This window comes from Cottoperca gobio, chromosome 13 (assembly GCF_900634415.1).
Source record: "Cottoperca gobio chromosome 13, fCotGob3.1, whole genome shotgun sequence".
Lineage (NCBI taxonomy): Eukaryota > Metazoa > Chordata > Actinopteri > Perciformes > Bovichtidae > Cottoperca > Cottoperca gobio.
Genome location: NC_041367.1, coordinates 17,977,217 through 18,005,212, shown reverse-complemented (window position 1 = coordinate 18,005,212; position 27,996 = coordinate 17,977,217). Strand labels below are relative to the sequence as shown.

General features: G+C 39.1%; 2 protein-coding genes across 2 annotated transcripts in view; both read right to left on the bottom strand.

Annotated features, from left to right (window-relative positions):
• The window catches only part of gab2 (GRB2-associated binding protein 2), a 34,771-nt gene extending 29,496 nt beyond the window's left edge, over positions 1-5,275 (bottom strand). The window contains exon 1 of the mRNA XM_029446423.1: positions 4,872-5,275. Coding sequence (XP_029302283.1) covers positions 4,872-4,943 — 72 coding nt within the window. The 5' untranslated portion in view covers positions 4,944-5,275. The remainder of the gene's footprint in view (positions 1-4,871) is intronic.
• A 707-nt stretch (positions 5,276-5,982) lies between these two features.
• Positions 5,983-11,648, bottom strand: nars2 (asparaginyl-tRNA synthetase 2, mitochondrial). The gene is made up of 14 exons (XM_029446425.1): positions 11,290-11,648; positions 10,166-10,275; positions 9,951-10,071; positions 9,602-9,742; positions 9,442-9,522; positions 9,093-9,187; positions 8,805-8,937; positions 8,021-8,119; positions 7,903-7,940; positions 7,744-7,810; positions 7,484-7,621; positions 7,251-7,348; positions 6,278-6,304; positions 5,983-6,192 (listed from the first exon to the last, which is right to left on the bottom strand). Exons 1-14 carry the CDS (start codon positions 11,449-11,451, stop codon positions 6,048-6,050), a joined length of 1,455 nt encoding a protein of 484 aa, XP_029302285.1. The 5' UTR covers positions 11,452-11,648; the 3' UTR covers positions 5,983-6,047.
• Between the last annotated feature and the right edge of the window lie 16,348 nt (positions 11,649-27,996).

The following is a 27,996-nucleotide window of genomic DNA, read 5'->3' as shown; positions in this document are numbered from 1 at the left end:
TTTTCACTACAATAACAATTTTTTAAAGTGAATTAAACAAATGTTTATACAGCAGGTGGGCCCCTGAAAGCTCCCCTAGTATGACCTGACAGTCACACTAATGTCTCAATCATTTTCTTAAATATTAAAATAGAAAATGTGTAGCTGTTCCACACTATTAAAACAGATTATTGTTGCATTCACTAAAGTATGTTTATCTTAACTGTGTTTCTAGGTCTATGAGATGTTACCTCACCATCTACTATCATGATGCATCTTAGCTGAACCTGCTCAGACAGAGTTGCTCAGGGGGCGTCAGAAAGGCGTGTTGTGTGAGCAACTGTTTTCAATGTAAAGCAGGGCGCCGGTCAAAAATAGTGAGTGTGCTAAGTCAACCGTCCCTGTGTAAATAGATGCTAAAAAAAAATCATTAGTTAGCTGTCAACAAGCTTTTTGGCCACACATTTAAACACCAAAGCAAATATCTCACGCTGAAACCTCAAATGTCAGCAATGGTATTCATATTTGTGTTTGTGTATTTGTATATTCTGTTACTGCTTTTGCTAGTAATACTTAAATTACTTTTATATCTTGGAGTGGGAGGCCAAAGGGCATTTCTACTGACTAACGCCACAATTGCAAAGCCCCATTTGCTTCAGATGGCACATGACATGTAAGCTACTATCACATGAACGAGGTGGTAGCATGATTCCGGTATATTATTTTTTGTTTTGATCTTATCAACAGCGCAGAAACAGGATTTCTGTAGAAAAAACAGATATAGTGGAACAATCTAATGATACTACACTTAGTTGGTGTGTCAGGCGCTTGATTAAGTAGACGCACACAGCTACATTTGGGGGGGGGACAGGAAACTAACTATATACCATATCTATGATCAGTGGCCTTTTTATAGAATATTATCAAACCACATCTTGTAGATGTCAAATTAACTATTTGTTTATGGCCTCACTGGTACAATGTTCCCCTGAGCTGTTATCATTTATATCAGCAGAGGGGTTTTAAACAGAAATGTATTAATCCCAGAAGTTGCTTTGGTCAGATGTTTACGACCCTTGTAGTTGTAGTCGGATTCATTTTTTATTTTTAGCACCATTTAATAAAACCATCACCCCTGTGATAGTGTCCTTCCTGAGAGTTCAGGATCTAAGGGGGGAAAAAAAACATTCTCACTGCTGCTGGTCAAAATCACAAGAGAAAAATCAATCGGATCTAATTTCCTACAGAACAGCAGTATTTTAAGCTCAACTGATGGAGTTTTGATGGATGGAAATACATTTATATACTCACACAGACCAATTTAATTTCTTTCCCTGTCATGGGACCTCTGTCACAACACTTCCTGTAGGTACCATCCAAAGGAAGTCTGGCATCTGCTAGTGGTGCAATAATTAAGTTTTGGGCAGAAAATACATAGGCTAAACCAGAGTTCATGGCAAAGGACAGGATATTATGACAAAGGTTCAAACAAGGCCACCCTGGGATTCTCACAATGAATGTGAAAGATTGGATGTCAAAAAGTTCAATTTTGTGACAAACAATTGCGACTTTTCTGCATCAATTGTTTTTATGAGTTAAAGAAAATCCATACGTTCCCTGTTTCCAGCTTCTTAAATGAGGGAATATGCTGCATTTGTTGCTACTGTCTGATATTAATTAATCAGATTAAAATATATTTTACTTCAGTAAGGCACTTTGCTTAAAAACATCTAACAGATTAACCAACAATAGAAACGATCGTAGGCTTCAGTCTTATGTTAATCCCAAGGATCCCGTTAGGTGAACAGATTCAACAATGATACACTAAACTGACTTTGATACCGCAGTCACATAACGCCACCCCAGTTTTGTAGCTTCTGGGCAAAAGACCATTTGAGGTCCCACAGATAAAGTGGAACAAGGAAAATGTCTGTGTGAGCGCTGGGTGTCTGTCAAAGCAGGAACTGGGAGGCGTTCTCCGTTGACCTCTGAGGGCAAGGACTTCCCAAAGCCCCTCTGCAAAACAACAGCAGAACGGGCAGCTGACAGTGGGACACACTGCTGCTCTACTATGTCTGCCTTGAAAACTCACTGACTCCCCCCACCTCTCTTCCTCTCTCTTGGATGTACCATCAGCAAGGGCAAGACGATAAAGCTCGTAGAAACTGGCAGCGGGAGAAAGCCGAAGCTGCAGCTATCACCTTGCCGATATGATCCGTGTGGAATGTGGCAATACTTTACTGTATGTGAACAGACATGTTTTGTGATCTCAGATTCAACAACGGGCAAATGGGAGGGTCTTGCCAACAGCAGCTTGATCCCAACCTGAGAACGGCAATTCAATTGTTTACAGTAAGACACGTTGCACGTATGATGCATATTATGCAGTATGGTTCATATGTGCATAATTCAGTTAGAGGACTTATTATTATGCATATGTCAACATTGGATGTCAGGTAAGACTAAAGATTTCCTTTCCTTTGTTTATTACAAGTGAAGGAAGAAAAAAAACTACAGTCAAAAAATGTATTTTTGAACAGTATATTGATTTGGTAGGTTAGGCTGAGCAGCAGCTACAAATCAGATATTGTTTGTAGCTAACATGATAAAGCATATTGTCTGACTACTGACTTATACAATACCCTCAACAGATGCACTGGGTAAGTGCTGTGTTAGTCATTTGTTTTCATGTTCCTTCTGCTTATTCTGGACATTGTTCAACAAAAGCAACCAGGCCACTCCCACCAACCCTTAAAACACTGCCCACCTCTGGAGTGTCGATCAGCCCCCGAGACGAGATAAGCACCAACCAAGTGAATCCTTTAGCAGTGCTGGGACATTAGAGGGCGACTGTTTGCCTTGTGGAGATGCAGCGCGTGTGAAAAGTGACTACACATGTCTGTAGCGTCACCGTCACATGTCTGAGGGGGGACACGGAGAGTTTATGCTCGTCAAGTGGTGTTTGTGCAGCAAGGAGCTGTTGTAGAAAGAGTGAGTCACTGCTAAGAGTTAATAGCATTTGTAAACAATTAGCAACTATTTAACCAGGACTAGTCATGCTTGTTACAGAGCATAAACATGTTGTCTCATGTCTTTACCCCCAGTTGCTTTCAGGCTTCAACTGCCACAAGTGTTTTGCTCCCTGATTTTGCATACAATTTGCATGCCAGACCTGCGGTGGTAGTACCAGTTTTTAATCTCTCGTTAACCTGCACTGGAATCTGCACTGCATAGCTGTGCCACATTTTTTAGAAACTGTCTGTGGAAGGTCACAGGAGACTTTACTATTGTAATACAATGACCAATTATTTCAACAACTAACTACTGATTAACAAACATTGGCCTCATCTGGTTTAGGGAGGACGTTTTAGTAGAAAGGTGTGGAATATTGACAGGGAAATTGGCTTTAAGGATTCAAACTTGTGCAATCGTTTGCAAATAATTTCCTAAAAAAAGGCACAACAGTATGAACTGTAGCGTTTAATATGTCAGCTCTGAAACAATACATTCCTTACACCTCCTCAGCTCATTCCAATATAATGACCGATCAAACTTGCCACCAAGTTCCTTGAGAAACACACCTTCAGGCTGGAATGTCTGCAAGTATGTGAAAGTAGTATCTGAAAATATCCCTCTCCAATAGGACGTCAACTATGTCAGATGACAGCAATACTGGTGAGTAAATGGCCCCGATTGTCCATAGCCTGACTTTAAGTGGAAGGAATTTCAGATGGACAGATTATCACATTCACAAGTCTGCCTGTTCTGTACACTCCATCTCATGACACTGTTTTCTAGCTCAAACTGTGTGTGTGTGTGTGTGTGTGTGTGTGCAGTTGTTTATAGGTTATTGCTCAGGGTGAGAACGGACTGGGACCCTGCTCTCTTGCCTGAGGAAGGCCATTATTTTAGCTCCATTATGCCATGCGAGCGTTTTTTCTCGTTGTTTATACAGTACTGCTATGAACCAAGCAAATTTTTTTCCTTTGTACAACTGCAGCTGCCGTTCCATACGGACCATGGTGGTCTCTGTGTAAACATTAGCCAGCTTTAAGTGGAAGACAATGAGGAAATGACAGGACAATGGGGGGGCTACATTTGAAGACATTCAAGGATGGATTTCCAGATGAAACGGAGAGATGACATCATGGCAAAGTCAGCTAGTAGGAACATGGAGAGAGAGGCCTGGTAATGCAACACCATACATAAACAGTGGACAGCTGTATTTATAGGAGATTGTCTCATGGTTCTATCTGCCTCCATAAATCCTATTATCTGATTTGTAGCCTTTCTCCTGCCCAGTACCCAGCAAGAGACGAGCGGCTTTGGCTTATAAAGCCTTATCAAGGCACTCAAGTGCTGTGCAGTTATTACTATTGTTGTGACATCAGTCGGCTTGGCCAAGATGAACACCGGTTACATCAATGCTTGATTAGACATTACCTCATCAAGATTGGATAAAGCCAAATGGCAGTTTGTGTGTATGTGTGAGCTATTTAGTCAAATTGATAGACAGCTGTCGGGTATTACACAGGCTTACTTCCATGTTGTCACAGGACCCCACAGTGGCTGGCTATGTAAAACCTGTCAACTTCATTTTCATGTTAAACATACATATAAAGATTGTAATGGATTGAGGCTGTAGTTCAGAATCCAGAACAACATGTGGTGCCTCCTGTAGGTCATTAAAAGAAACGAGAGGTCCAGATGGTAGTGGGGTGCACCTGCTACAATTGAGCTTTAAATATCGGAGTTTGACACCACTTATCTGAGATGCAGATAAACAAAGCAGCATTTTGACAGAGAGAGAAACTCGGACACTGGGCTACTCATGCACGAGTCAAACTCTTAAACATGGACAACTTCAGCGACAGCGAGTGGAATTCACTTACATATCTCCTCAGTTTTTTCTCCGGTGGTGACTTCCTCAGCCACCCTTGGAAGATGATTTCTCCGCCGCTCATGTTTGTCAGTGTCTGCTGTTTCCTCTTGCTCTACAACTGCCGTCTGTCACTAGTACATGACGGTCTCCTGAAGGCTTGTCTGTTCAAAGTACTGTCGGCGTTTGGCTGTCACTGCTGGTGCAGTCTGTTCCCCCCATTTGATAAAAATCAAAGTAGTGCTGGTCGGGGATGTTGCCAGTCTCTCCTGGTGGTACTGTGCGCAACAACCAGAGCGCAAAACCCCAGTTGGGGAGAGAGAAAAAAACAGTGCACCTCGACTCTTGGGGAATTACGCACGGCCAGCTGACGAGGAGCCGCGGGGAAACTCAACTGATGCAGGGTGAGGAAGTATCGTAGAGTGTCTGCAGTTTGTTTTCCCAACTCATACCACGCCCACCGAGCTAAGAGAGGGATGGGCTGCACTGGGATGAACAGGATGGGAGAACGGCTGGCCACAAAGTAGCTTCAAGATCCCAAAAGGAGTTTAAATAATGGAGGAACCGATCGATTTGTAACATACTATGTATCTACGTACACAAATGTTAAAACAACAAACAGATGTTAAAGTATTTGATTTATTTCAAATACAGAAACGCATCTGATTTCACATTTTTACATCAGACGTTTGCCTTACCGATATAATTAAGTATAAAGTATAGATAAAAGCTAACAAATAAAAAATGAGTAGAGTAAAAAGACCCTTTTGTTGACTGAGTAAAATATTCGCATTTTCTCAATTGTTGGAACGGGAAAAAGCACCATCTTGTGGAAAATTGAAATACTGTCAGTCGCTCTGAAAACTGACATTGTTTTGAAATATGGGAGTTAGGAAAGGTAAAATAGATTTAATGTAACTAAATTCTTCCCTGAGTACTGGTGAAAAATAAACAGTGGATGAAATAAATTCTTTATCATAAATCGTTGTTGGAAAGTCATGCACAAGTTACTGATGAGACATTTTAATTAAATTCCATGTCGACAGCCATCTCAAAAACCCATGATCATTGTTTTCATATTACAGGTGAAGGTGTATTTTAAGAACTAATAATATTCAAACACAAGTGTTTAGAAACAATGTTTAATATCTTATTTATTGGATGTTTGTCAGACTAGGCTGGAACTGTTTTATAGAACACAAGAATGGGAAAATCTAGGGAAAGGAATCACGTCTTTTATGTTGTCAACACCGAGGATGCATTGCAAATATCTCTCAAATCCCAGTCCGAAGCCGCCATGAGGGACGGAGCCAAAACTCCTCAAATCCAGATACCTGCAAATTAATAAAAATGTCATTACAACTCTGTTGGTGTGTAAAGATGTTTATTTTAAAATGTTGTTAATGTAAATATTTTTACCAGCTGTAGGCGTCTTCTAATCCAGCCCTGGAAAAGCAAGATAATTAATGTAAGGGGCTTTGGTACCATCACAAACTCAAGACCTACAATAAATCATCTCTAGCGTGATTTTCATGCATTATCATTCCATGTGCAAATAACAAAACTAACTTTCTTTGCTTTTTTAAATAGCTGACAGCCAGTGTCTCACTGCCACAGATGAGACAAAGGTTTCTCTTTGACAGCTACGTGAAACTGTCAGTAAAACCTGCAATAACAATTTTTCATCGTTTACAATATATTTATTATGTTATTTGTTCGGTTTTGTTCTTTTAAATAAATTAATGATGGATATATATATATATATATATATATATATATATATATATATATATATAAATGGCAAATGTATGTTTTCCTACCACTCTGTATGTGCGGTAAATCAGGGGTCTTAAAAACCTACTAACCCATTTTAAGAAGTTAATCTGTCATATCAGATTTTTACTAAATGATTATCGGGGCCAAAAATAATTCACGATAGTGATATTATGACACCATCTACAATTGCAATTACAGGTGCTGGAGTATTTGCACAATAGCATCATATGTGCATTATTAATATGATATAACTATTTACATGTTTTAATATCACGCTTATGGTCAATACCGGTACATTGCGACACCCCTAGTCTGGATTTTAACATCTGAAATCCATATCTTTCTCGTGGTTTCCCCGAGAGGTGGCGAGAGTACAGAAGATATCTGTTTTTGTAGGTTGTAGGAAGGTTGCATTGAAAACTGCTTTTTTATTTTTAACAACCACTAAATCCCTTTTGAAATTCTCCAGCTCGCGCAGTGGGACACTTCTGGGATTATGCTTGATCTCAATGAATTAAAATACAAATACATTTACAGAAACTAAGCATATATTGGCAAGCATAGTCTGAATATAATAGCAAGGGCCTTCCAATAAACCTGGAGTATATGTTCTTACTCTTCAAGCCGAGCCCTCAGCAGATCCAGCCTCTCCTCCCTCAGCGAGCCCCCACAGAGCTCTCCAACTCCTGGCACAAGAAGGTCCACTGCAGCTGCCTGCACACAAACGACAGTCGGAGTCAGCGTAGATATGCAAATCGCTGCGATTACCTAACTGACAATACAAGGAAGGAACTGAGTGGTTAAATCATTGGTTCATCCTGCATTTTAAACAGTGCAACGACGTCTTACCGTATGCTTAGGATGATCCTGGTTGTCTCTTGCATAAAAAGGCTTCAGATCATAAGGATAATCAGTGACAAAGACTGGAATGTTGCCGCAATGTTTCACCAGGTACTTCTCGTGCTCTGTCTGAAGGTCACAGCCCCACTGTAGGAAAGAAGAGCTAAGGTCAATGTGGAGCTGTGTGGAATGATAGTTTGTATCAAACATACAGTAGAGGTTTCATCACGTCTGTTCTGTGAGGGTGAAAATAAATCATCGGCACTCACGTCTGTTGGGAAGGCAAAATTCTGAGAGCTGCGGTTTAGGATGTCTATAGCCTCACTGTATGTGATCCTGAATGTAGATTGAGATAGTATTAATTCAAGGCCTTCAACACTTTAACTGTTGAAATTCCATATGCCATGTTTAGAAAATCAGACACTTACGCAGGGAATCTGTTCTTCAGCATAGCGTCTACGGTTTCCTGTCGGATGCAATTGTGTCTGGTTGGTATGAGGAGCCAGGTTATGTACCCAAGTTAAATAAGTGTCCTTCAGTACTCACCCTGTGTCCAGGAGTCACATGCTTGTGAAACAAATCCACATCCTCCGCACAGTGAGCCAAGACATGCTCCGTGGCAGATCTGAACATGTCCTCCATGACCTATAGAACAGGGCCCGGTTTAATAATTAAAGCTTTTCTGGGCAACTGTGCATAAGGGCAACGTTAAAAGTCACATAAGGCAAGTGTACAATTTGAACTTCACTAGACAGAAATTGATGTGGTGTGACATCAGTTCCTTTCCCCCCCCAAAGATCCACCTGTTTAAAGAATGATCCAGTCTGTGATGACTGTTTTATAAAGATTTACCAGATAACTGTAATGCTCCATATAAAGTGTTCCCCCCACAAGTATGTAAAGCAACAGCACATATCAATGCACTTCAAATCCTGAAAGTTTATTTTCATAGCACGCTAGAATGAGTAGAAACCAATGGCTTTCGAAAGGTAAGAAATCGATCTGTTGTATGCAAAGAAATGTGTCGAGTGAAAAACAGTTAATGGACTAAAACATGTTAACCAATGAGCTACTTTGCCCGATATCACAGAGCACAACTGTATTTAAGGACAATCAGTGTTTCAAAGCCCCGCCCTTCGCAAAACAGAGTGGAGGACAGAATGTGAATGCGCAAAGTAGACAGTACCCACTGAAACGTGCACATAAATTAGATCAATAACATGAGCGTTTAGTTTATTTAATAAAAGAGCACCTGTTCAATGTGAAAAGTGAGTTGTGAATATAAAAAATTAAAATTAATTTAAAAAACTCTGACAATGACATCGTGTACCTTGGTGAGATCCTCTAAGGACTGTGTGAAGGAGACCTCGGCCTCCACCATGTAAAACTCAGACAGGTGGCGTCTGCTTTGGGAGTTCTCTGCACGAAAGGTTGGCCCAAATGTGTAAACTCTAGAAAATGCCCTGGAAGAGTTTGAGTGATGATGCATAATTAGAAATGCTCTTCAGTGCATGTTCATGTGTCTCTTTCTGAGGCAGAACATACAAGTAGGATATTCAAATAAAAAAATATATGTGCAGAGGATCACTAGAAGATAAATTCATACAGTTTATCTTACCCTGACATCACTTCCAAATGAAGCTGACCAGACACAGTCAGGAAGGCTGGGACAGAGAAAAAGTGCTCATCTTCTTCATTCTCTAGGCCGGGTGGCTGTGGTAGAAGCAAAGGGCTGCTATTAACTACAGCAAAACTATATGAAAACATCTGCTTACAAACTCTCACACAACTCATGCAGTATCAGTCAAATGTATCCAGTCGTATGCTCATTACTACACAAAAACATGCACTTCTGCATAAACAAGTGTTTTAAAAAATAAGGTTAAGTAATTGATTTTCAAATTGAGTGTATTGAAGTATTCCTTTCACTTGAAGATCATTTGCAAACACATGAGGAAGATACTCACCTCAACCTGAAAGAGCTCCCCTGCCCCTTCACAGTCATTTGAGGTGATGACTGGAGTGTGAATCTGCACAAAGCCATTTTCCTGAAGAATACGAATAAAATAATGAGCACAAAAGTCTTGCTCTGCATTCTACTAAAAACTCATCCACTCATGTTCTCACCTTGAAATATGAGTGAACTGCTGTAGTGGCCTCACTTCGTATTCTCAACAGGGAGCTAAAGGCATTCGTTCTACACCTGAGATGAGGATATTGGCGAATATACTCAAGTCCGTGTCTCTCTTTGATTTTGAAGGGAAAATCCTGAAGCAAGAAGACAAAGCAACAATATTTCATTATATTTCCTATACATTGAACACAAAGTTATCACATAGATGAGATGTAATGTGTGTGTGTGTGTGTGTGTGTGTGTGTGTGTGTGTGTGTGTGTGTGTGTGTGTGTGTGTGTGTGTGTGTGTGTGTGTGTGTGTGTGTGTGTGTGTGTGGTATGTTTCAGGAGTATTTTTCTTACCACAGGGTTACATTCCCCAACTACATGGATTTGATCTGCTTCCAGTTCAACTGACTGTTTTTGTTGTGGACTTTTCTTTAGAGTACCTGTGACTTCAACAGCACTACCAAATGTGAGCAACCTTCATTTGAGGGGAAAAATGGAAGACAGTTAGTGCATTTTGAGTATGTGCACCTAAAACTGCACAGTACAGGAAATACAACCGAAGTGCTTACGGATCATTCAGCTCTGAACTGGCGACGACCTGCAATGACTGCAAAGAGCTCCCATCATTCACATGGAGGAAGAGATTTGACTTCTGAGGTCTAACAGAGCGAACCCATCCCTACAACAGAAAAACAAATCTAACTTAACTGTTCCTTCTGGTAACACAGAAATATCTTCTTTTTGTTTGTATGTGATGTTCACAAACCCAGATTTCCCTGTGTTATCAATATGCAATTATATCTGGAAAGCAAAGTGTAAAAACTTAAGTATAGCATCGTCATAGTTCAGGGTGCATAAAGCGCTAGATGGGAGTCCGGTGAATGTTTCATAACTGATCATTGAGGGACATTAGTTTACCAAACAGTACAGTTACGAGTACACCTGGTTTAACAGCAGATGCTAGGAATAATCCAGGCAAATATAACGTTAAACTTGTGACTGAAATGTAGCGTTTTCTTTGCTGGAAGTGTTCTCTGGGCTTGTATTATCACAAATCTAAAGATATTTTCAAAACCGTTCAAACCATTTGATTGAAAAGCAAGTTTGTTTTAAACATACTATATTTAGTCTTTGAACACATCGGACTCCTGCTTTTTATTTATTATATTTTAGGAAAAAACAGTAGTCCCAACGACTAAATATAGTGTGATAATAAATGGTTGTATCTATAAAGTAGCACAATCAAGTATGTGGTACCTATGAACTCATAACAAGTGGAATATCACAGATATGCACACATAGCCTATGCAGAATAATAATTAAAAAAAGGGAAGACATTTAATTGTTTTCCCTCATTTAAAAAGAAATTGCTATTGCTTTTACTGTTGATGAAAGAGGTGATTTCCCACGTGATCTATTAGATACTTGCCCAAAGTATGTAATCAGAACAAATGTTGTGGCATTTTTCCTGATCACACCATGTATAGTCTATGGGAAGGAATTGGTTAAGTATGGCTAAATGTAACATTAAGGATTAATATAAAGTAGCTGATCTATGCATGTAATACAGTGGGCATACAAGAACATACAGTGACGTTAGTATGGGTGTAACATTAGCTAAACTAAGCTGCATGTTTCTGGAGGACAGTTGTCAGCACACATATCAAGTGGTTGAAGTAAGCGTGAATGTTACCTGGACTTTGACATTTGCTCCTATTTCAGCACCTGTAACTGCTTCGGATACTCTTAGTTTCGCTGGTGTCTTCTTACAATAATTTTGAATACTTAACGATATTCCTCGAGATACTGAGGTGGTTGTTGCAACAGAAAACGTTTTCGCTGCAGCCTGGAGCATCGTGACGAACGCTGCACTTCGAGGCACAAAAACCGCTAAAAGCACAACATGTTGCCACAACTTGAAGATACAATAAACAACTAATTCAAAGGTATTTTTAACGCTTTGCTTTGACTTGACTTTCACGTTGTGTGAATGTCTGATCGTAACACTTCCTGTTTGGGTCTTTCGCCATTCGTCCAATTCAGACACGTGTATTACGAAGAACCAATCAGATGTCGGTATCTCACAGCAGTCCTTTTGTTGCTCCAGGGAGTTGTAGTTTTCCTTTAAGGGCCCATGGACATTTTATTATACATCCATGTTAGCGCCGCAATACCATTTATACGGAAATTATACATTTAGGATTATATTTTCACTGTTTACTTTAAATTTGTTTTGCAATAATTTTATTATTTTATGTTTTATGAGATTTTATTTCATGGAAAAGACTATAGATACATATTTAATACAATAGTATGATAATTGTGCAGAATGCAGGTGATGCATCACTAAAAACTGGAAGCTTTAAATCATTTAGAAGGAGAAAAACATTCAGTGTTTACAGTTTTTCAGTAAATGTCTTACTTCTGATTTCAAAATTTGACTGAATATAACTGTATGATATAGCCTACAGGAAAAAAACAAAAGCATGAAAATAATTACAAATTGTTCTCTGCTCTGTAAGAAGCATTTATATTTAAATGTCCCAGTCACTGTCCATCAACAGTAGGTCAGGTAGGTTAGGTTAGGTTAAGGAAGCAATATTTCTTTGTGTGAAATTGTGACAAATGCCCTGATGCATGTTCAAACTTCTCATCAGAATCACTGGCCACAATACAAAAGACCATCAACCAAACAAATTGCTACATACAATGGGAAAATGTAAAATATATTTTCAACACTAAAGCGTAACACGTATGGAGAGATTCAAAAACGTAATGAAGCAAGCAGAACAGCTATCACAACCACATGGAAATCCTCTTTAATCTTACATGATGTATCTGCCGTCAGTGTGAGGTCCATTTGTGCGTAAACCTCGTTAATCCAATACCCACAACGACACTGGGTCCATTCCCACCATTTGCTGCTGGAGTAAATCAGATCATGCCAGCAATGTAATAAGATGCCATAGACAATTATTCACCTAGACTCGCCTGTCAGCTCTGGAGCCCCTGGTCTGGGCCTGCCAGCACACACAGAGCTGGGTGTCTCCACCTCCGGCTGCTTATGACACATCATCATTAAACCCAACATGATGCATTTGAAAAGTCTGCAGGGTCATTGATATTAATTATCTCCTGCATGGATGCAGCAATTATACACATGGTCTCATCTTAATAGGAAGCAGAACAAATCTATTTTCAGATTCATTGACAGGAATGATAAACATAATGGGGAATTTGTTGAGGTCATGATGTTTGTATAAATGAACAAAAAATACCCATTTTAGGAAATATATCTAAATTCAATTTAGTGTATTATTGGAGTAATATACTGCTGAAATCTGCTTTCCCTCTCTTCCGCCATCATAATGTGCAATATCTTACTTTACCACAAGGTAGTACTGTAGCTCTATGACACTTTCCGCTCCTTCCAAATCTCCACCTACTGCAGATTTATTCATTTACCCCTGAGTTGTCTCCAATATATTATTCATTTGCAGCTCCAAGGCCTACTCAAATGGAAACAAGCTGGCATTGTTATGTTCTCTCTGCAGTTCTATCAAGAATAATGCAAAAGACCTGCTGGCTTTCATCTGCAGCAGATAGTGCAACATTAAATTCAGGTTGCATGCAGGAACTGTTTTCTACGCATCAGTAGAAACAGCGAGGTTGAGATACCCCTAGTGTTTATCTATAACTTGATTTGTAATTTCCCCTTTTTTTGCAGGCTTGACACATTCAGTGACAACTTGCACGTGGGAGTGATGCTTGATGGCGTGTTGCATTTGTTAATATTTCCACCTCCCCCACAAACCACATGAATCAAAGTGAAAACAGTATGCTCTGCTGCCTGTATACAATTGTTGCACGACTAAAATAATCATCAAGTGTTACTCTTTTTACTTTACATATAATGAATCAAGAAGAGAAGTCAAATGATACTTTACATGGGAGAATTAGCTCTCTGCTCCTAGAGCATCTACAGGTAGGGGAGTTGTTTGGCAGTGGCCTGACAACCTTATTTGGGCTTAACAACTTGTTAAAATCAATATTTGATTAGTCAGCAAAACCAAGGATTTTGCTGTAAAAGCTTGGATCTCAGGAGGATCACTGAACTGAAAGGGCAAGTGCATCCTCTGCCCTCAGCAGGTCTGCCTGTCCACCCACGACAGCATCATATCGACAGCATCTCCTGCACCTTCCACGAGCCTTCATCAGCTCCTCCAAATATTCTGCATTCTCAAATAGAAGGGCGCATCGATTTTATGTTACATGGCTCGTTAAGTGCTGATTAGACCATTATAGTGATGTGATTTCAGGGAATGGGTTTGGGTGACAGGCGGCCAAAAACAAATCAAAAGGAACTAACGACCCTTACTGAAAGAGATTTGGGCTGCTGCACTGCTTCACCTATGATTCTCCAGTTACTATCAGAGTACTGTGTTTGTGTGGGTTGATATCTAATGGACCAGCTTCAATAGTCTGAAGTTTAGGCACAATATCCATTAACAGTGCTCAAGAATATACCTGTTTGGAAATAATGATGTTCAGCCTTCACAAGGGGATCAGTTTCCTACTGTATATTTGTAAAATATCAAATTAGTAAATGTATGCTAGTGCTGAAATGATAAACCGATTCGTTGTTAATCAACAAAAGATTAATAGTTAATAATTGTTTTAATAGATTACATTTATTTATAGAGCAAAAATACCAAATAGGTGTTTCTGTTTGTGAGATGTGAGCATTTGCTGCTTCTTCTGTACTTAACAATAGTAAACTGAATATATATTCAGAGTTTCAGTGTTGGTGAAACAAAACAAGTAATTTTCACATTGATCTCTAGGAAAAAAATTCCCTAGTCAATGTCATTTTAAAGGCTCAATTCATCGATAAATTGTAATACTAGTTGACAGATAAATCAATAATAAAAATAGGGTCATTAGCTGGAATCCTAATTTGTGCAGGGAACCTTGCAGAGCACTCTGCAGAATATCAGAACTCTCAACATGGGAAATTAGGACTGCTTGACATCAGGTTTGACGTTGCCTCTTTAAGAAAAGTGTTGTCCTCTTGGGGTTGCACTCTTAAGGTAATTATAATATATACGATATGTGTTTAAGGTGTATTAAGATATATTGAGCCACACAATGTCCATCACAAAGTTCTGAGCCTGATTTGCTACCACTTTTGTGTAATTTGGCTTACAGTTAAAGTTCTTCAAAGTTATGAGGCTGTTCTATATAGTGTTCTGTAAAGTTTGTATTTGCTAAAATTGCTTATTATGATTGAAACTTGACGAGTTACTGTGGAGCAAAATTCCTGCTTCACAAAGGCAAAAAATAAAATAGACAATCATAAATCATCAGGTTTAAAAGAAAACAGATAAAAAAGAAGAAGTGAAGAAAAAGATGAGAATGGAAAAAGAAATACATTTTTAAAAGAAATAAATTAAAGCACAAAGGAAATAAAAACACTCAGGAAAGGAGCTCCCATAATATAGTGATTTAAGAAGGGACATAAAGGCGATCGCTGACTTAGTCAACCTGATTTCCTCTGGCAGATGGTTCTAGGATCTTGGGGCCCTGACTGCAAACGCTCCGTCCCCTTTAGCATTCAGCCGGGCCTCAGGAACAGACTAAAGACCTCTGCTCAAGGATCTCAAGTACTAAGAGGTCAGAGATATCGCAGGAAGAAAGGCCATGAAGAGTCTTAAAAGTAATCAGTAAAATCTTAAAATCTATTCCAAAACATACTGGGAGCCAATGTAAAGAGGCTAAAACAGGAGAGATGGGATCGCGTCTTCTTGTTCAAAGCCTGGCAGCTGAGTTCTGTACAGTCTGGAGTTAATCAATAGATCTTTGGTTCAGGTAGGTAAAAAGGCTGTTGCAGTAATCCGTGATGAGACAGAAGTGTGTAAAATGTTCTCTGTATCTTTAAATGATAGGAGAGGTCCTATTTTGAGGATATTTCTTCCATGATAAAAAGAAATAGGGATTGCCCAAGCTTTGTTGTGCTGCAGGCTTCATATGATCCAATAGGGAGCCAGCAGATGGCAGAATTTGTTTTGCCATGTGCTTGGACCCAATGATAAGTATCTCTGTTTTGTTTGAGTTCTGCTAAATAAAAATTTTGACTTCTCGTTTTTGGCATCACAAAAGGAGTGAACTCAGCTTTCCAGGGTCTGTGGATCTAACGGGCTGGTACATCTGCGTATCATCAGCATAAAAATGAAAAGGGACACCATGTCTATGAATAATGTGCTTAAGGGGAAGCATGCATAAAGAAAATTAAATTGGTCCCAAAACTGACCCCTGAGGCACACCATAGTTAACAAAAGAAAAGGGGCTGTGTTCAAAATTACAATATACATACTCAATATGTATGTACAGCATACTGCCTACTAAATTAACAATTAAGTATGCCATTACCAGCAGACTGTTCATGGCCTTTTCTACAGTACATTATATATGTGAGTTTACGTGTTTTCCCTCTTAACTGTACCTGAACGCCACTTGCCATCATTCGTAATTATTTTTATCCAACAGTAAATTATTTAAACCGCAATGCATTTTAGCACGGTTGAAAATGTCTCATAATTCTTGCTAGTCTAGTAAACATCCAGGCATTTTTCACGTACACAAAATCCACATACTATGTTGGAACACACGACATACTTTAAATACAGCTGGAACCTCATATTTAAAGGTGAAAACCATTCTAAAGCTGTACCAGATATCCCCACCCAGTGCCGCAGTCTCTCTGACAGGATGCTGTGTGTGATCGATCGTGTCAAATGCTGCGCTAAGGTCCAGGAGTACAAGGACTGAGCACATGGCATCATCAGCAGCCATTAAAAGGTTGTTGGTAACCTTGAGCATGGCATTCTGCAGTCGGTGCTGTGATACTTCCGGAACCTAGATTGAAACTTTTTTTTAAATTGTGTTTTTTTCCACTGCAGAGTGAAATTGCTTGGACACTATTATTTGTAGAATTTTAGATACAAAAGGTAACTTGGAACTTGGTCAATAGTTTTGGATCCAGCCCACGTTTTTAACAGTGTGTTCACACAAGCTGTTTTAAAATAATCAGGGGCACAACCATTGACAAGGAACTGTTAAAAACAGAAGGCAAGTAGGGCCTAAAAGAGTCCATTACTTTTAATAACATTGTTGGTATTGTTGTTGGTATAAGCGGGCTGGAGGACATATATATGATACTGTTTCTAAAAAGGTAATGGGATAAAACAGGTTAAAGTAACTAGTGGGTGAAGGACATCAGAGTAAGTGGCATTGGGCTAATAGAGGCTCTAGTTGACTTCACTTAATCAGAAAAATAATAAAATTAAATAAAAAACATTTCACCATCAGCATCACTTCCAGCTGGGGCACAAGGAGGGGCTGCATTCATCAGCTGATCGACAGTCTTGAGTAAACATCTAGGGTTATGTTACTGGGCAAAAATAACAATTAATAGTTTGTTCTCACATCCTTAACTATATTGTTATTGTGCAATACCAATAATGTAATATACTTGGAGACTGGACTTTTCCATCTGCGCTCACCTTAAGAGCTGCAATAATATTTAGTGAGGACAAGCTTTCTGTCCAGGTCATTGGTGTGGGAATATTCAGACAGGTGTGGGCTTTAACTATCAAATAATGCGCTGAAATTTGAGACGCTTTGTCGAGGAGCGGGGTGAGACAGTAGGCTATTATTAGTACTGCCCTATTAGTTGTATTACTAGTTAGTGTCTGATTACACTATTGTTCTCATGCTGCAGTGTGTCACATAACATTTGTGTGACAGCATTGCTTTCTATGACATATTGTACCACTGACTCACAGCTGAACTATCAAATCGTTACCCAACATTTATGTAGAGTATGTTTATTTTGGGAAGCAACAACCCTGCAGTAGTGTGGGTGGTGATGCTTTAGTCTTAATTTATATCTGGAACTGTTGTCAGAGCAACAAGTCCTTAAACCCAAACCTGCTGTAGGGCAGGCTTATTGACAGCCAGCTGGATGACCCATATGTTTTTACAGTGAACCACATACATACATTCTCAAATACAAATGGCTCGCTTTAATAATGAATTTAGATGAGAATATATATGTTATTGTAAAATGACCATGATCTGCAATTATCACAATTGTATTTTCATCATGAAAACATATCTATACTTCCACATGATAAAACTAAATGAAATGAAAATGAATAAAATGCATCAATTTAAAATATGTTTAATCTTAAAAACACAAATGGAGCCAGAATATGTTGCATTTTCATCATTTCATAACAAATGTAAGATTATCACTTAAAATAGTTTTTTCTAGTCCATGGGGAGAACCTCACACATCATGCACCAACATCATTCATAGACAAACAGTGATGAAAGTGTGGAACCATTGTGGAGCACAAACAAAATGAAACACATGGAACACAAACAGATTATGAGTTAATATATTGCCTCAGTGCCTGCTGGGGCAGTTCTCCATGCACCTACCTCATATACCTACCTAATATGAGCAACAATCGGCCAATCATATAAATGCTGTTCATGGTTTCAACTCTCCACTAATGTTTCCTTTATTTCAAAATAAGAGTGCACTGTTACTCAAGATAACTTCATCCAGGATGTACAAATCAATCCCAAAACTGCTTTCAAAGAACCATATTAGACGAGACTAAACCGTATTAGTTTAGCCTGGTATCTACTTGTTAGCCTGAATTAGTTAAGCTCGATTGAAGAACAGGGCCCGGGTTAAAATACATTTTGAAAGTACTAATCACAACTTCAGAGTCAAACAAGAAACACTGACAGATTTGGGGTATTTGGTCATGCTTCAATTTTGCAATGAAAGGAAGTTCCCCTCATGTGCTGAGGACATAGAGTCGGGCCATTAGGAGCAACTATATATAATATCACAGCTTCAACCTTAAAACAGTTTGGCTCTTGAACCTTTTTTTTCACTGGAGGTAGTCAAAGACAAGACTCTACTGAGAAGGCTCAGAATAGATGAGACAAAACAGAAAAGCAGAAAAGTGATATCAAACTATTGTACCTCATCACACAGTGTCATTCTCATCTACACACACACACACACAGGCCACAGTCAAATGAAATAATTAATTCTCATCTCCTCTTTAGCTGCCCTTTATGGCAGCATCCCTTGTCAGTGCCACCTTTTGGAGAATACAGTGTGGGCTCTGCTTCATTCCCCCAGGTTCTGTAATTGGACTTCCAGTAAGGATTGAGCTCTCGTATCCTCATTTACAGAATCATTTGCACAAATCATACTAAATGTTAACTCTCAATTGTGATGCAAGAACTCTAGCTATATCTAGGTCACCCCAGATAAATCATGAATTTATTTTCTTACCTTGTGTCGGGATATTTACATAGTACATGGAGCATTTATTGTGTAATTTCCGTCATAATTAAATATTAAAACCCTTCTAATTATCTGTATAGAAAACCCATTAAAGCATTAAAAATAGTATTTTCCTTTACCTTGCGCATTGTCATCCTGAGTACAGACTTCCACTGAGATTACTTGGAAAACATTCAGCACATAATAATTTCTCATCAAAATGTCCTCATGCTATATATTTCCAGTCAGGTTTTGCAAGGGAAAATGCCTGCCATGGGATTTTTTATGATCTGTAGCTCCACCTGAAGATTTTACAACTCTTTCAGGACATCTTTTGCTGCCTAACATTACTGAAAAGTGCTGTGTAGTGACAGAGTTTACCTTATCTGCACATAGTTATTACCTCCTCCAGAGAGGTTATGTCAGTATATATATATCCATCCATCCGTTTGTGTGTATGCCTGTCTGTCTCTTTGTCTCTTTGTTGTGCTAGTAAACTGTATCTGTAAAACAATTGGCCAAATCAGCAAAAAAATATCTGCCTTTTAGTAACTGACAGCTAACGCAGAATATTATTAAGCCTTTTAACCAAATTCTGCTCTGTATTGAGGGCCTTCAATTCAACCAGACACTGGACTATTTCAAGAATGCCAACAGAATGATCAACAATGTACTAACAGCAAACTACAAATAAGCAGTGAGAGCTGTTATTTTCTGTTTGTGTTGGAGTATTCCTACATACCTATCATTAACGTGTCCTTCCCCTGCTGATTTATTGCATTTACCTCCTCCGTTTAAGCTGGAACGATCTGATGATAAGTGAATGATAACTAGTATCATCCCTGATGACAAAGCACTATTGCAGTAGAGTAAACATAAATTATTGGCCTTAACTCACAATGTTATTTGAATTGGGAAACTTCAGCAGGTCTAGTTTGACATCGGCTCCTCTGTAGGCGAGAATATCCGACAGATGTACTTTTAATCACAAAGGTCAGAGTGCTGAAGTAACCGGTGTGATACACCCGGAGCACTTCACTTTCTTTGTCAAGGGCGGTTTGAAAAGTTAGATAATATTGAGGCACTTCTACTTGCACTGGAACACACTGTCCTCCTACTGTCCCGCTCTGGAGACATTATATACTTTATTAAGTCACAATAAAGAGCATTCTCCTCTTCTTCACAAAGCCAATAATCTCTTTCAGTGGATCAAATCAAATCAAATCAAATTTATTTGTATAGCCCAATATCACAAATTATACATTTGTTTCAGTGTGCTTTACAGACTGTACAGGTTACGACACCCTCTGTCCTTAGACCCTCGCATCGCACAAGGAAAAACTTCCTAAAAGAAACCCCATAATTAAAGGGGGAAAAATGGAAGAAACCTCAGAGAGAGCAACTGAGGAGGGATCCCTCTCCCAGGACGGACAGACGCGCAATAGATGTCATATGTACAGGATAAACCACATAGTACGAATACAACATTTGACAGAAAATAATGTGTTGAAAAAGAGAAAGTTTGGATGAATCCAGGAAAATGTCAAAAAGGCTTCCCGGGGTCCAGCAGGACCAGGGCAGCAGGCGCAGCCACGATTCCTGATCCTGACGTAAACTTTATCAGTGGCAACCTGCCACATGAGAGACACAGAAACTCCAGGGATGATACCCCGGATGCTGTGTTAGTAACATTTACATTTACATACATTTACATAAATGCATACAGATAGAGAGGGAAGAGGAGGGGAGAGGGAGGGGAGGAAAGAGGAAGAGAAGGAGAAGAGCAGGGAGGTGTCCCCCGGGAGTCTAAGTCTATAGCAGCATAACTAGGGGCTGATCCAAGGCATGGAAGTTAGCAACTGCTGTCTCAGCAGACGTCCAACCCATAAATCTATGACTAATTACTTTAGTTTATCCAGACACACCAACTACCCTCTAATTAGCCAAGCAATGAATGGTGATGTCTTGGGTTTCCATGTGGGCTTTTCACTTACACTCGCTCACTGCATCAAACTGAAGATGAGGGTATTCAACCAAAGCATTTTCAATTTTTTTGTGTATTTATGAAAACAAAGGCCTGTGCCCATATGCTGTTGTGTTAATTATAGAACATTTAAGACCTGCCTGAACTATCCCTCAAAACTAAGAGGCCGTCTTTACACGTCTACAGATTTAGGCAATTTTTTGAACATAATGAAAAAAGATCACACTAAAGTACACCCGCAGTGGAGAATATTTTATTAAGTTAAAATCATTTTAAAACTCTTTCCATTGTTACAGCACGCCACTGTCCTCCAGCTGCATCTGATTTATTCATGCAGTCAATTCCCATTCAAGCACCTTTGTCGTGCAGCAACAAAGAGACTGAAATACCATATTTTGTTTTATTTGATCAAACAAAACATGTAGCGTTACCTGGAGTTGGCAGGAACTATAGCGGTGCTACTCCTGAAACATTATGTCATGATGAGAAGAGCCGGTGTCTGGTTTGTTCAGTGAACATTGTTTTCTGATCAAACTCTTTCTAGAGCCAATTAGATTTTTGAAATGCCAACTTTTTGTTGATCTATTTATTCATTTCACAATTTAGTTCCATTTTCTTTTGTCATGTTGCTAATGTTGCTCAGTCAGGGGAAGTAACAAAGAAACGAACCAGCTGCTACTCTTGAAAGTTGCTTCTTCTTCCTTCTATGTAGGATGTTTATTCAGATTTAATTATTTTTGACAGCATCCCCCTTTCCCAATAAAAGCATTTTTTGAACATCACTTATCAAAACTCAGAGCTATTACTGATTTCCTTTTGTTTAACGGGTGCCAAAAAATCAGCTGTATTGTATTATAGTGTCTTGGAAAGATAAATATTGTGTTTTTTATATTTGCAAGTGCGGTAGCCAAATTGATACGTAGCGGTGAGAGCTGAGGAGTGTGCATTAGAATTATAATCTTTATTCTGCTCCACTGCATGCACATGGTCTGAGGTTTCTTGCCAATAAACAATGGATTTGCACATGTAGAACAACAGTGTATAAAAACTCCACATAAACCAGGAGGGATCATAGAAATGTGAGTCATCCAATAAAAAGGTTTTTGTGTGTGTCTGTCTTTGTCTTCCTGTTTCAAATCTAAATGATATTCAGTATGTCACACAATGGCAGCATTCAAGCTCTTCCAGAAAGATCTTTCAAATAGGAAGTGACTATGAAAACCTGAGGTTAAATAATTTCTTTCCCTGACAGCAATAGTCATTGTGCTTTCATGCTTTGCCAGCGGTGTGGTGGTGTGTGTCAGTGAGTGTCTGGGGGGGGAGAGGGAGTTCAGCAATTGATCAGTTTTTTGGTTGGAAAAAATATGAAAGAAAACAAGTCTCTCAGTGAAATGTGAAAAAAAAAATATACAACTCAAAAGCATTTGGACTGGCAGGCTTATTTGTATGGGTAAATGAAATGAGAGGCCAGCCGTGTCACAATCCAGATGCACAACGTGGAAATACATTTCCCAAGGCTGATCTACATAATAGTATTCGTAATAGGCACAAAGGTTCTGTAACCAAAATAAATCTGTCAGACCGTCTTCAGGCTTTGTATTTCAAAATGAAAACACTCAGCACCAGCGAGGTCAAAGGAAAAGTCTTTGCTATACAGTATTACTGCAGCCCTTAAGAATGACTGAAACACATAGATTTCTATTCTCTAAAACAATATCAATCACAGAGTATTTATCCAATCACTGCCTCTAATATTTACATATTTTTGAGCCTGGAAAACTCAGAGGTTTCTCCAAAAGTACACTAATATTTATTTTGTTCTTCAAATTAATTGAATTGTATTTATATTTATATTATTGTCCTTGGGTGGTTGCACATAGTCCACAAAAGAGGGCAGTCGGGTTGGCAATGCAGTTGTTAAACAGCTGACACGGATAGATATTTCGTCGTAGTCGTGCCGATGGCAATAAGAATATGCCTGAGGCAATGAGCACTTTGGGGACTTAGCCCCACACCAAGACGGGGGGTGTGTGGGTGGAGGATACCATTGTCCCTCTTTGTCTTGGGTGCAAAAAATACTTAACAAATAGCTTCACTATATATTGGTCTTAAATTACACAACTTTAGGCATAAAGACAGGTAATGCAGCATATTTATTTAGTATGAGATCTCACCCTCAGTTTGGGTTTGATTTTGTGTTTTGTCTGTACTTCACTGACTGTCACACATCCAAAACTCCCATCAGTGTAAAGTTGCAGTTGAATCAAACTCGCACAAACTGATCTAAGCTATTCCTCCACCAAAGGTTTGTGACAGAACAATTTTAAAGGGGACCTATTGAAAAACTCACTTTTGTAGTGCCTGTGCACATACAGTTGGGTTTCTGGAGTGCCTACTCACCGTCTGTGAAATAAAACAACCCAGTCAGTGTTTTGTGGGCAGCCTTGATCAGAAAACATGTGATTCAACAAGCATTTCAGATTCAGCTCCCTTTCCTATGTCTCATTAGAATATACCGCCCAAAAACACAAAATACAAGTACGAACCTATACATGAGCGTAATGTGTCCTCTTTAAATCACCTCAGTTCACACATGAAGCTCATTCTAACAAAGTAGCTTCAGTTATCTACACAAAGATAACTCAAAGACTTCAGTCAAACGAAGGGTTTGACGTCCTTACGGAAATTTAACCTTTCGACATCAAGAAAGCTGACTAATTTAAAGAATACACAACCGTTTCTACTGACTTATGTATTTTTAATATGCCTGCTGTTAAATAGGCTACTTTGCAGCAGCTCAAGCCTATTAAATATACATGCCTTGTTTGAACCTTGACAACAGAGAATCTCCACTGAGGACAAACCTCTGTCTATGATTAATGTCTTCTCTCTTTCATCACACTCTCACAAGATGGAGAGAGGTAACTCGGTAGATGTTTTAAAGCATCTTGTTGTGTATCATAAAGAGGGCACTTTGTTTCCTAAATTTGATGGAAACAATTTTCAAAGACACATCTTTCCAAATCTTTGCTATTTATCAATGCTGTCGTGCTAAACATTGAGGATGGCCTCTGATTGATCGTCACTGGTGCTCATGTCATGGGCAGAAATCAATAACACCTATTTTTTCATGGTCATAAAGTACTACATGATAAGCTGTCCTAAGACATTAAGCATTAGCTAACACTTACAGACTCTCGGGTTTGAGTGGGTACTGATCTTTTGCTTTGGACATATTTGACCTTCGGCATAATTAGCCTAATAAAAGCATTAGATATGCTGTCAATATGATTTGCATAATGTGCAAAGGCAGTTTAATTCCTGAATGCAAGCGGTGTCCAAGTAACTTAAAAACGCCGCAGTGACATTTCTCTGGGTCCTTTGTTCACACCTGTCAGGGGAAATGTGATGGGAGATGGCAGCTGCAGCTGCGGCCTCCGCCTCCAGTGAGTCCATCAAGACCATCACGACCCTGCTAGAGTCCGGTACACATCAACCACACACACACATGCACGCACGCACGCACGCACGCACGCACGCACGCACACGCACACACACACACACACACACACACACACACACGCACACACTATGTATTTCAGAAAAAGCAGGACACCTTGTGCTGGCAGGATTCATTTCTTACAGTGTCATTTTTAACATAATCCATTGAGGTCAGAGTGAGAATAGAAACTGGAAATTCGTATTTCTCAGTAACACAAAGTGAAGCAACCGTGGAGAAAACATACTACATTCAGTTATATCTCACAAAAGGTGTTTTAGGTGTAAAAATGATTTTTAAAGACATGCAAATCATTGTGTCAATGTTACACAAAAGAGGCGAAAAACAATACAGAATGAGACCCTCTGGTAGTTACAGTCTGCAGTTTCTTACTGCCAGACTGTGAATTTGCGGATTATTGATTATGTTGGCGACTTTTATCTCAGTGAAAATGACAAAAAGAAACACTGAAAGCCATGTAATGAGCTACTCTCACACAAGCACAGAGGTCACATCTGTTAGGTTATGTTGCTCTACAATGTGGGAGTACAGGCTCTCTCACAGGGCTCTTAAGTCCCCTTTTTGGAAAATAATGCCTCTCATGTTACAAGCGTGCAGCATTGTACTGCTTAAGGTGCTAGTACTGCACATTTTCCATTGACCCTTTTACAGGTCAGTTGTATAAGAGGCAACGCTGGCCTTTGTATGAACTGCAGAAATATGACACTTTTGGAAACCATCACCTCAGTTTCATTTCCGAGGCTTGCACTTTCCTGAGTGCCCGTGTTGCTGCTGTGTTTTGTCATCACGGTGGGCATCCAAATGAGACCTAAACCATGAGGAAAATTCAGCCTCATTTCTCTATGGCCAGTTGGTTTACCATTCCTTGCCCCATTAGCTTGATTAGTTGCGATTGGTCCACCATTTGCATAACTGGTAGAGAGGGGAAAGTGGACCTGAATGATTAAAGACAGAATCTGAGGCTGTCCTCTCCATCCAGGCATATGGTGTTATCAGACTACACAGCAGATGTGGACCATCAGCATCATACCAACCAGTTATTTTATGGCTGTTGGGAAAACCGGAACAAGTGTAGCCAGTCTGGGATCCTTAAAGTTCTTGCTTATTTTCAGGAAAAAAAATGCAGCTGGCAACCATGTAATGACAATACCTGAGATTGACAGAAAGAGTGAATCGAGAGACAACAGTTGTTTAATTTTAGCGGTTATATTTGGACTATACGTAAAGGCTTCATTGAGGGAATGTGTGCTGTGCCTCAGCAGGAATTAACCTTTTTGCTGATTTTAACAGCAAATACCTTTGCCAGTGTTTATCCAACACTTATAGTGTTTAAATTATCAGTGAGGGGAAACAGACAGAGTGTGAAAGCAATATGAAGATATCTCTTTGCATCAGAGTCCTCGGCAGAGGTAATGGGAAATAGTTCATGCATGGTTTTTAGAGAAAAGTTTCCCCTTCCATCCCTGTGGTAGTTGTAAAATGATGCTAGGATCTCCTCTCAAATATATCTGGAAGGGGTTACTCAACTTTGAATGTAGTGGTGGGTATTAAGAAAACAGAAAAGATAAACAAGCAACAGCAACACAAATACAACAAGGGTTAAAAAATATTTTTCTTTAATTTTGTCTGATTTATGTGACATAATTATCCATTTTAAAACGGACACTGGTCTGTTTTGTGTGTAATATGAATTGCATTAGGAGTAAAACATAATTTGTTATTTGTAGCCATCATGATGTGATGCTTTAATCGATTAAAAGAGAAATTAGAAAAATTCTCACGACCCCAGACACAAATGACAACATCAATACCAGTGATTCAGCCATTACTTCCAACACTCTGGCACATACTGTTTTCCTCACCCTCCTTTCAGCCACTCAGTGATGGAGCACGGTGCTATGTGCAAACTGCCAGCATCACAGGACAGTTTGTCCTCTAGGCAAAAAAGAAAAATATTACAGTATTATATATTTTGATATAGTATTTACCCATGCATTACATGTCCATGTGTCTTGAGCCCATTTGGGCCCATTTGTGTCTTGAAAACTTTTGGCTTTATGAGTTATGTGAATAGCTGTCGGTTGTCTATCGTTCCCAAAAAGTTAGACCAAATGCTTGTATTTAGTTAGACCTTATTAGTTACATTTAAAAACATAATTCCCTCTTTCATTATCAGAGTGTAATGTGACAACTTCCCCTCTGCACCAGGGGCTGAGGTGAAGTTATTGCTATTCAAATTTTACCCAAAGACTACAGTCCTCCAGGCTAAAGGACATTTTGCCTCTCTGCAGCAGAATTCATTCTGCACAGGCTTTCTGCTCGCAGGACTTTCTGTTCCCTGTTAAGAAATCCTCTTTACAGGAGTCATGTAAGGGCTCCAGGCTCAGGCTGTCTCACGGAAGACAAGAGTCACCTATTTGAAATTTACTTGACAAAAGAACTTGTGTAGTCAAACTAGCTAAAGCAAATATTAGGGTGTGATCGTCTCCTACGACGCATGTCTGTCACAAAAAGGTATCAGCGGCATATTCCTCTCACATCAATGCAAAGTGGAGAAGAACAAATGAGAGTACTGTCTGCTTAGGTAAAACAGACCATCACCAGCTCAACTCTGCCTGCAGCGACTGTAAATGTCCCAGGCTCCCTTGCCGCCACCACATACTGGCACTAACTCCAGAGCCACCCCACTCTGCTAACAGGATTAGCCCCTGAGCTCCAATTGTTTCAACAAAGTTATCAAGTTTAAAAACACACTGGCTTTTGTAACATCAAAGAATTGGACCTCAACATTGACAGGTTAATTAATAGTCAAGTTTTGCACAGCATCCCTTGAGGCTCCCTTGACTTATGACAGTGAAATACATTTACTGTAGATGTTTTTATTAATAGTCTGCATTTTATGTGCCGGTGATCGAGCCACATGTTCACTCCATGTGAGGATTTAATAGATCGCAGGTCTTACCAGGTGGTAGTGCATGTTTAACTTAATAATGGCACATGGTGCAATATTACGTTATCAAATTGCATCAAATTAGCCTCATTTAAGTTTCATGAAATGTGTTAGGATGATAATTAATGTACAATAAACTTGAGGTACAGATGAACAGTAAAACGTGCCTGGAATTTCTAAGCTGTGTAATATAGATATTAACCAGGGTTCCTCTTAAGATTTTTTTATGTCATTCGTAATGAGTTTAGGACCAACTTAACAACCGAAATTCAAGGGAAAAACAATATGAATTACTTAGGGACAAGTTTGCCCAAAGATTTATTGTAACATAAAACACTTCTCCATGTTGTTGCTAGCTAGCAGACAATACTGTCAATCTACAAAGAACAAACACAATATTTGTGTTGATGGTTCCTGTATCCTGATCTACATGATTTTACTGTGGGAGGTATTCAGCAACATTCAAAATTAAAAGATGTTACCAATTATTATTAATTATTTTGAGATTTTAAGTTGCAATGTCAGACAAAACTATTCATACATTCCCAGGTTTTAACATTTTTAAGACTTTTG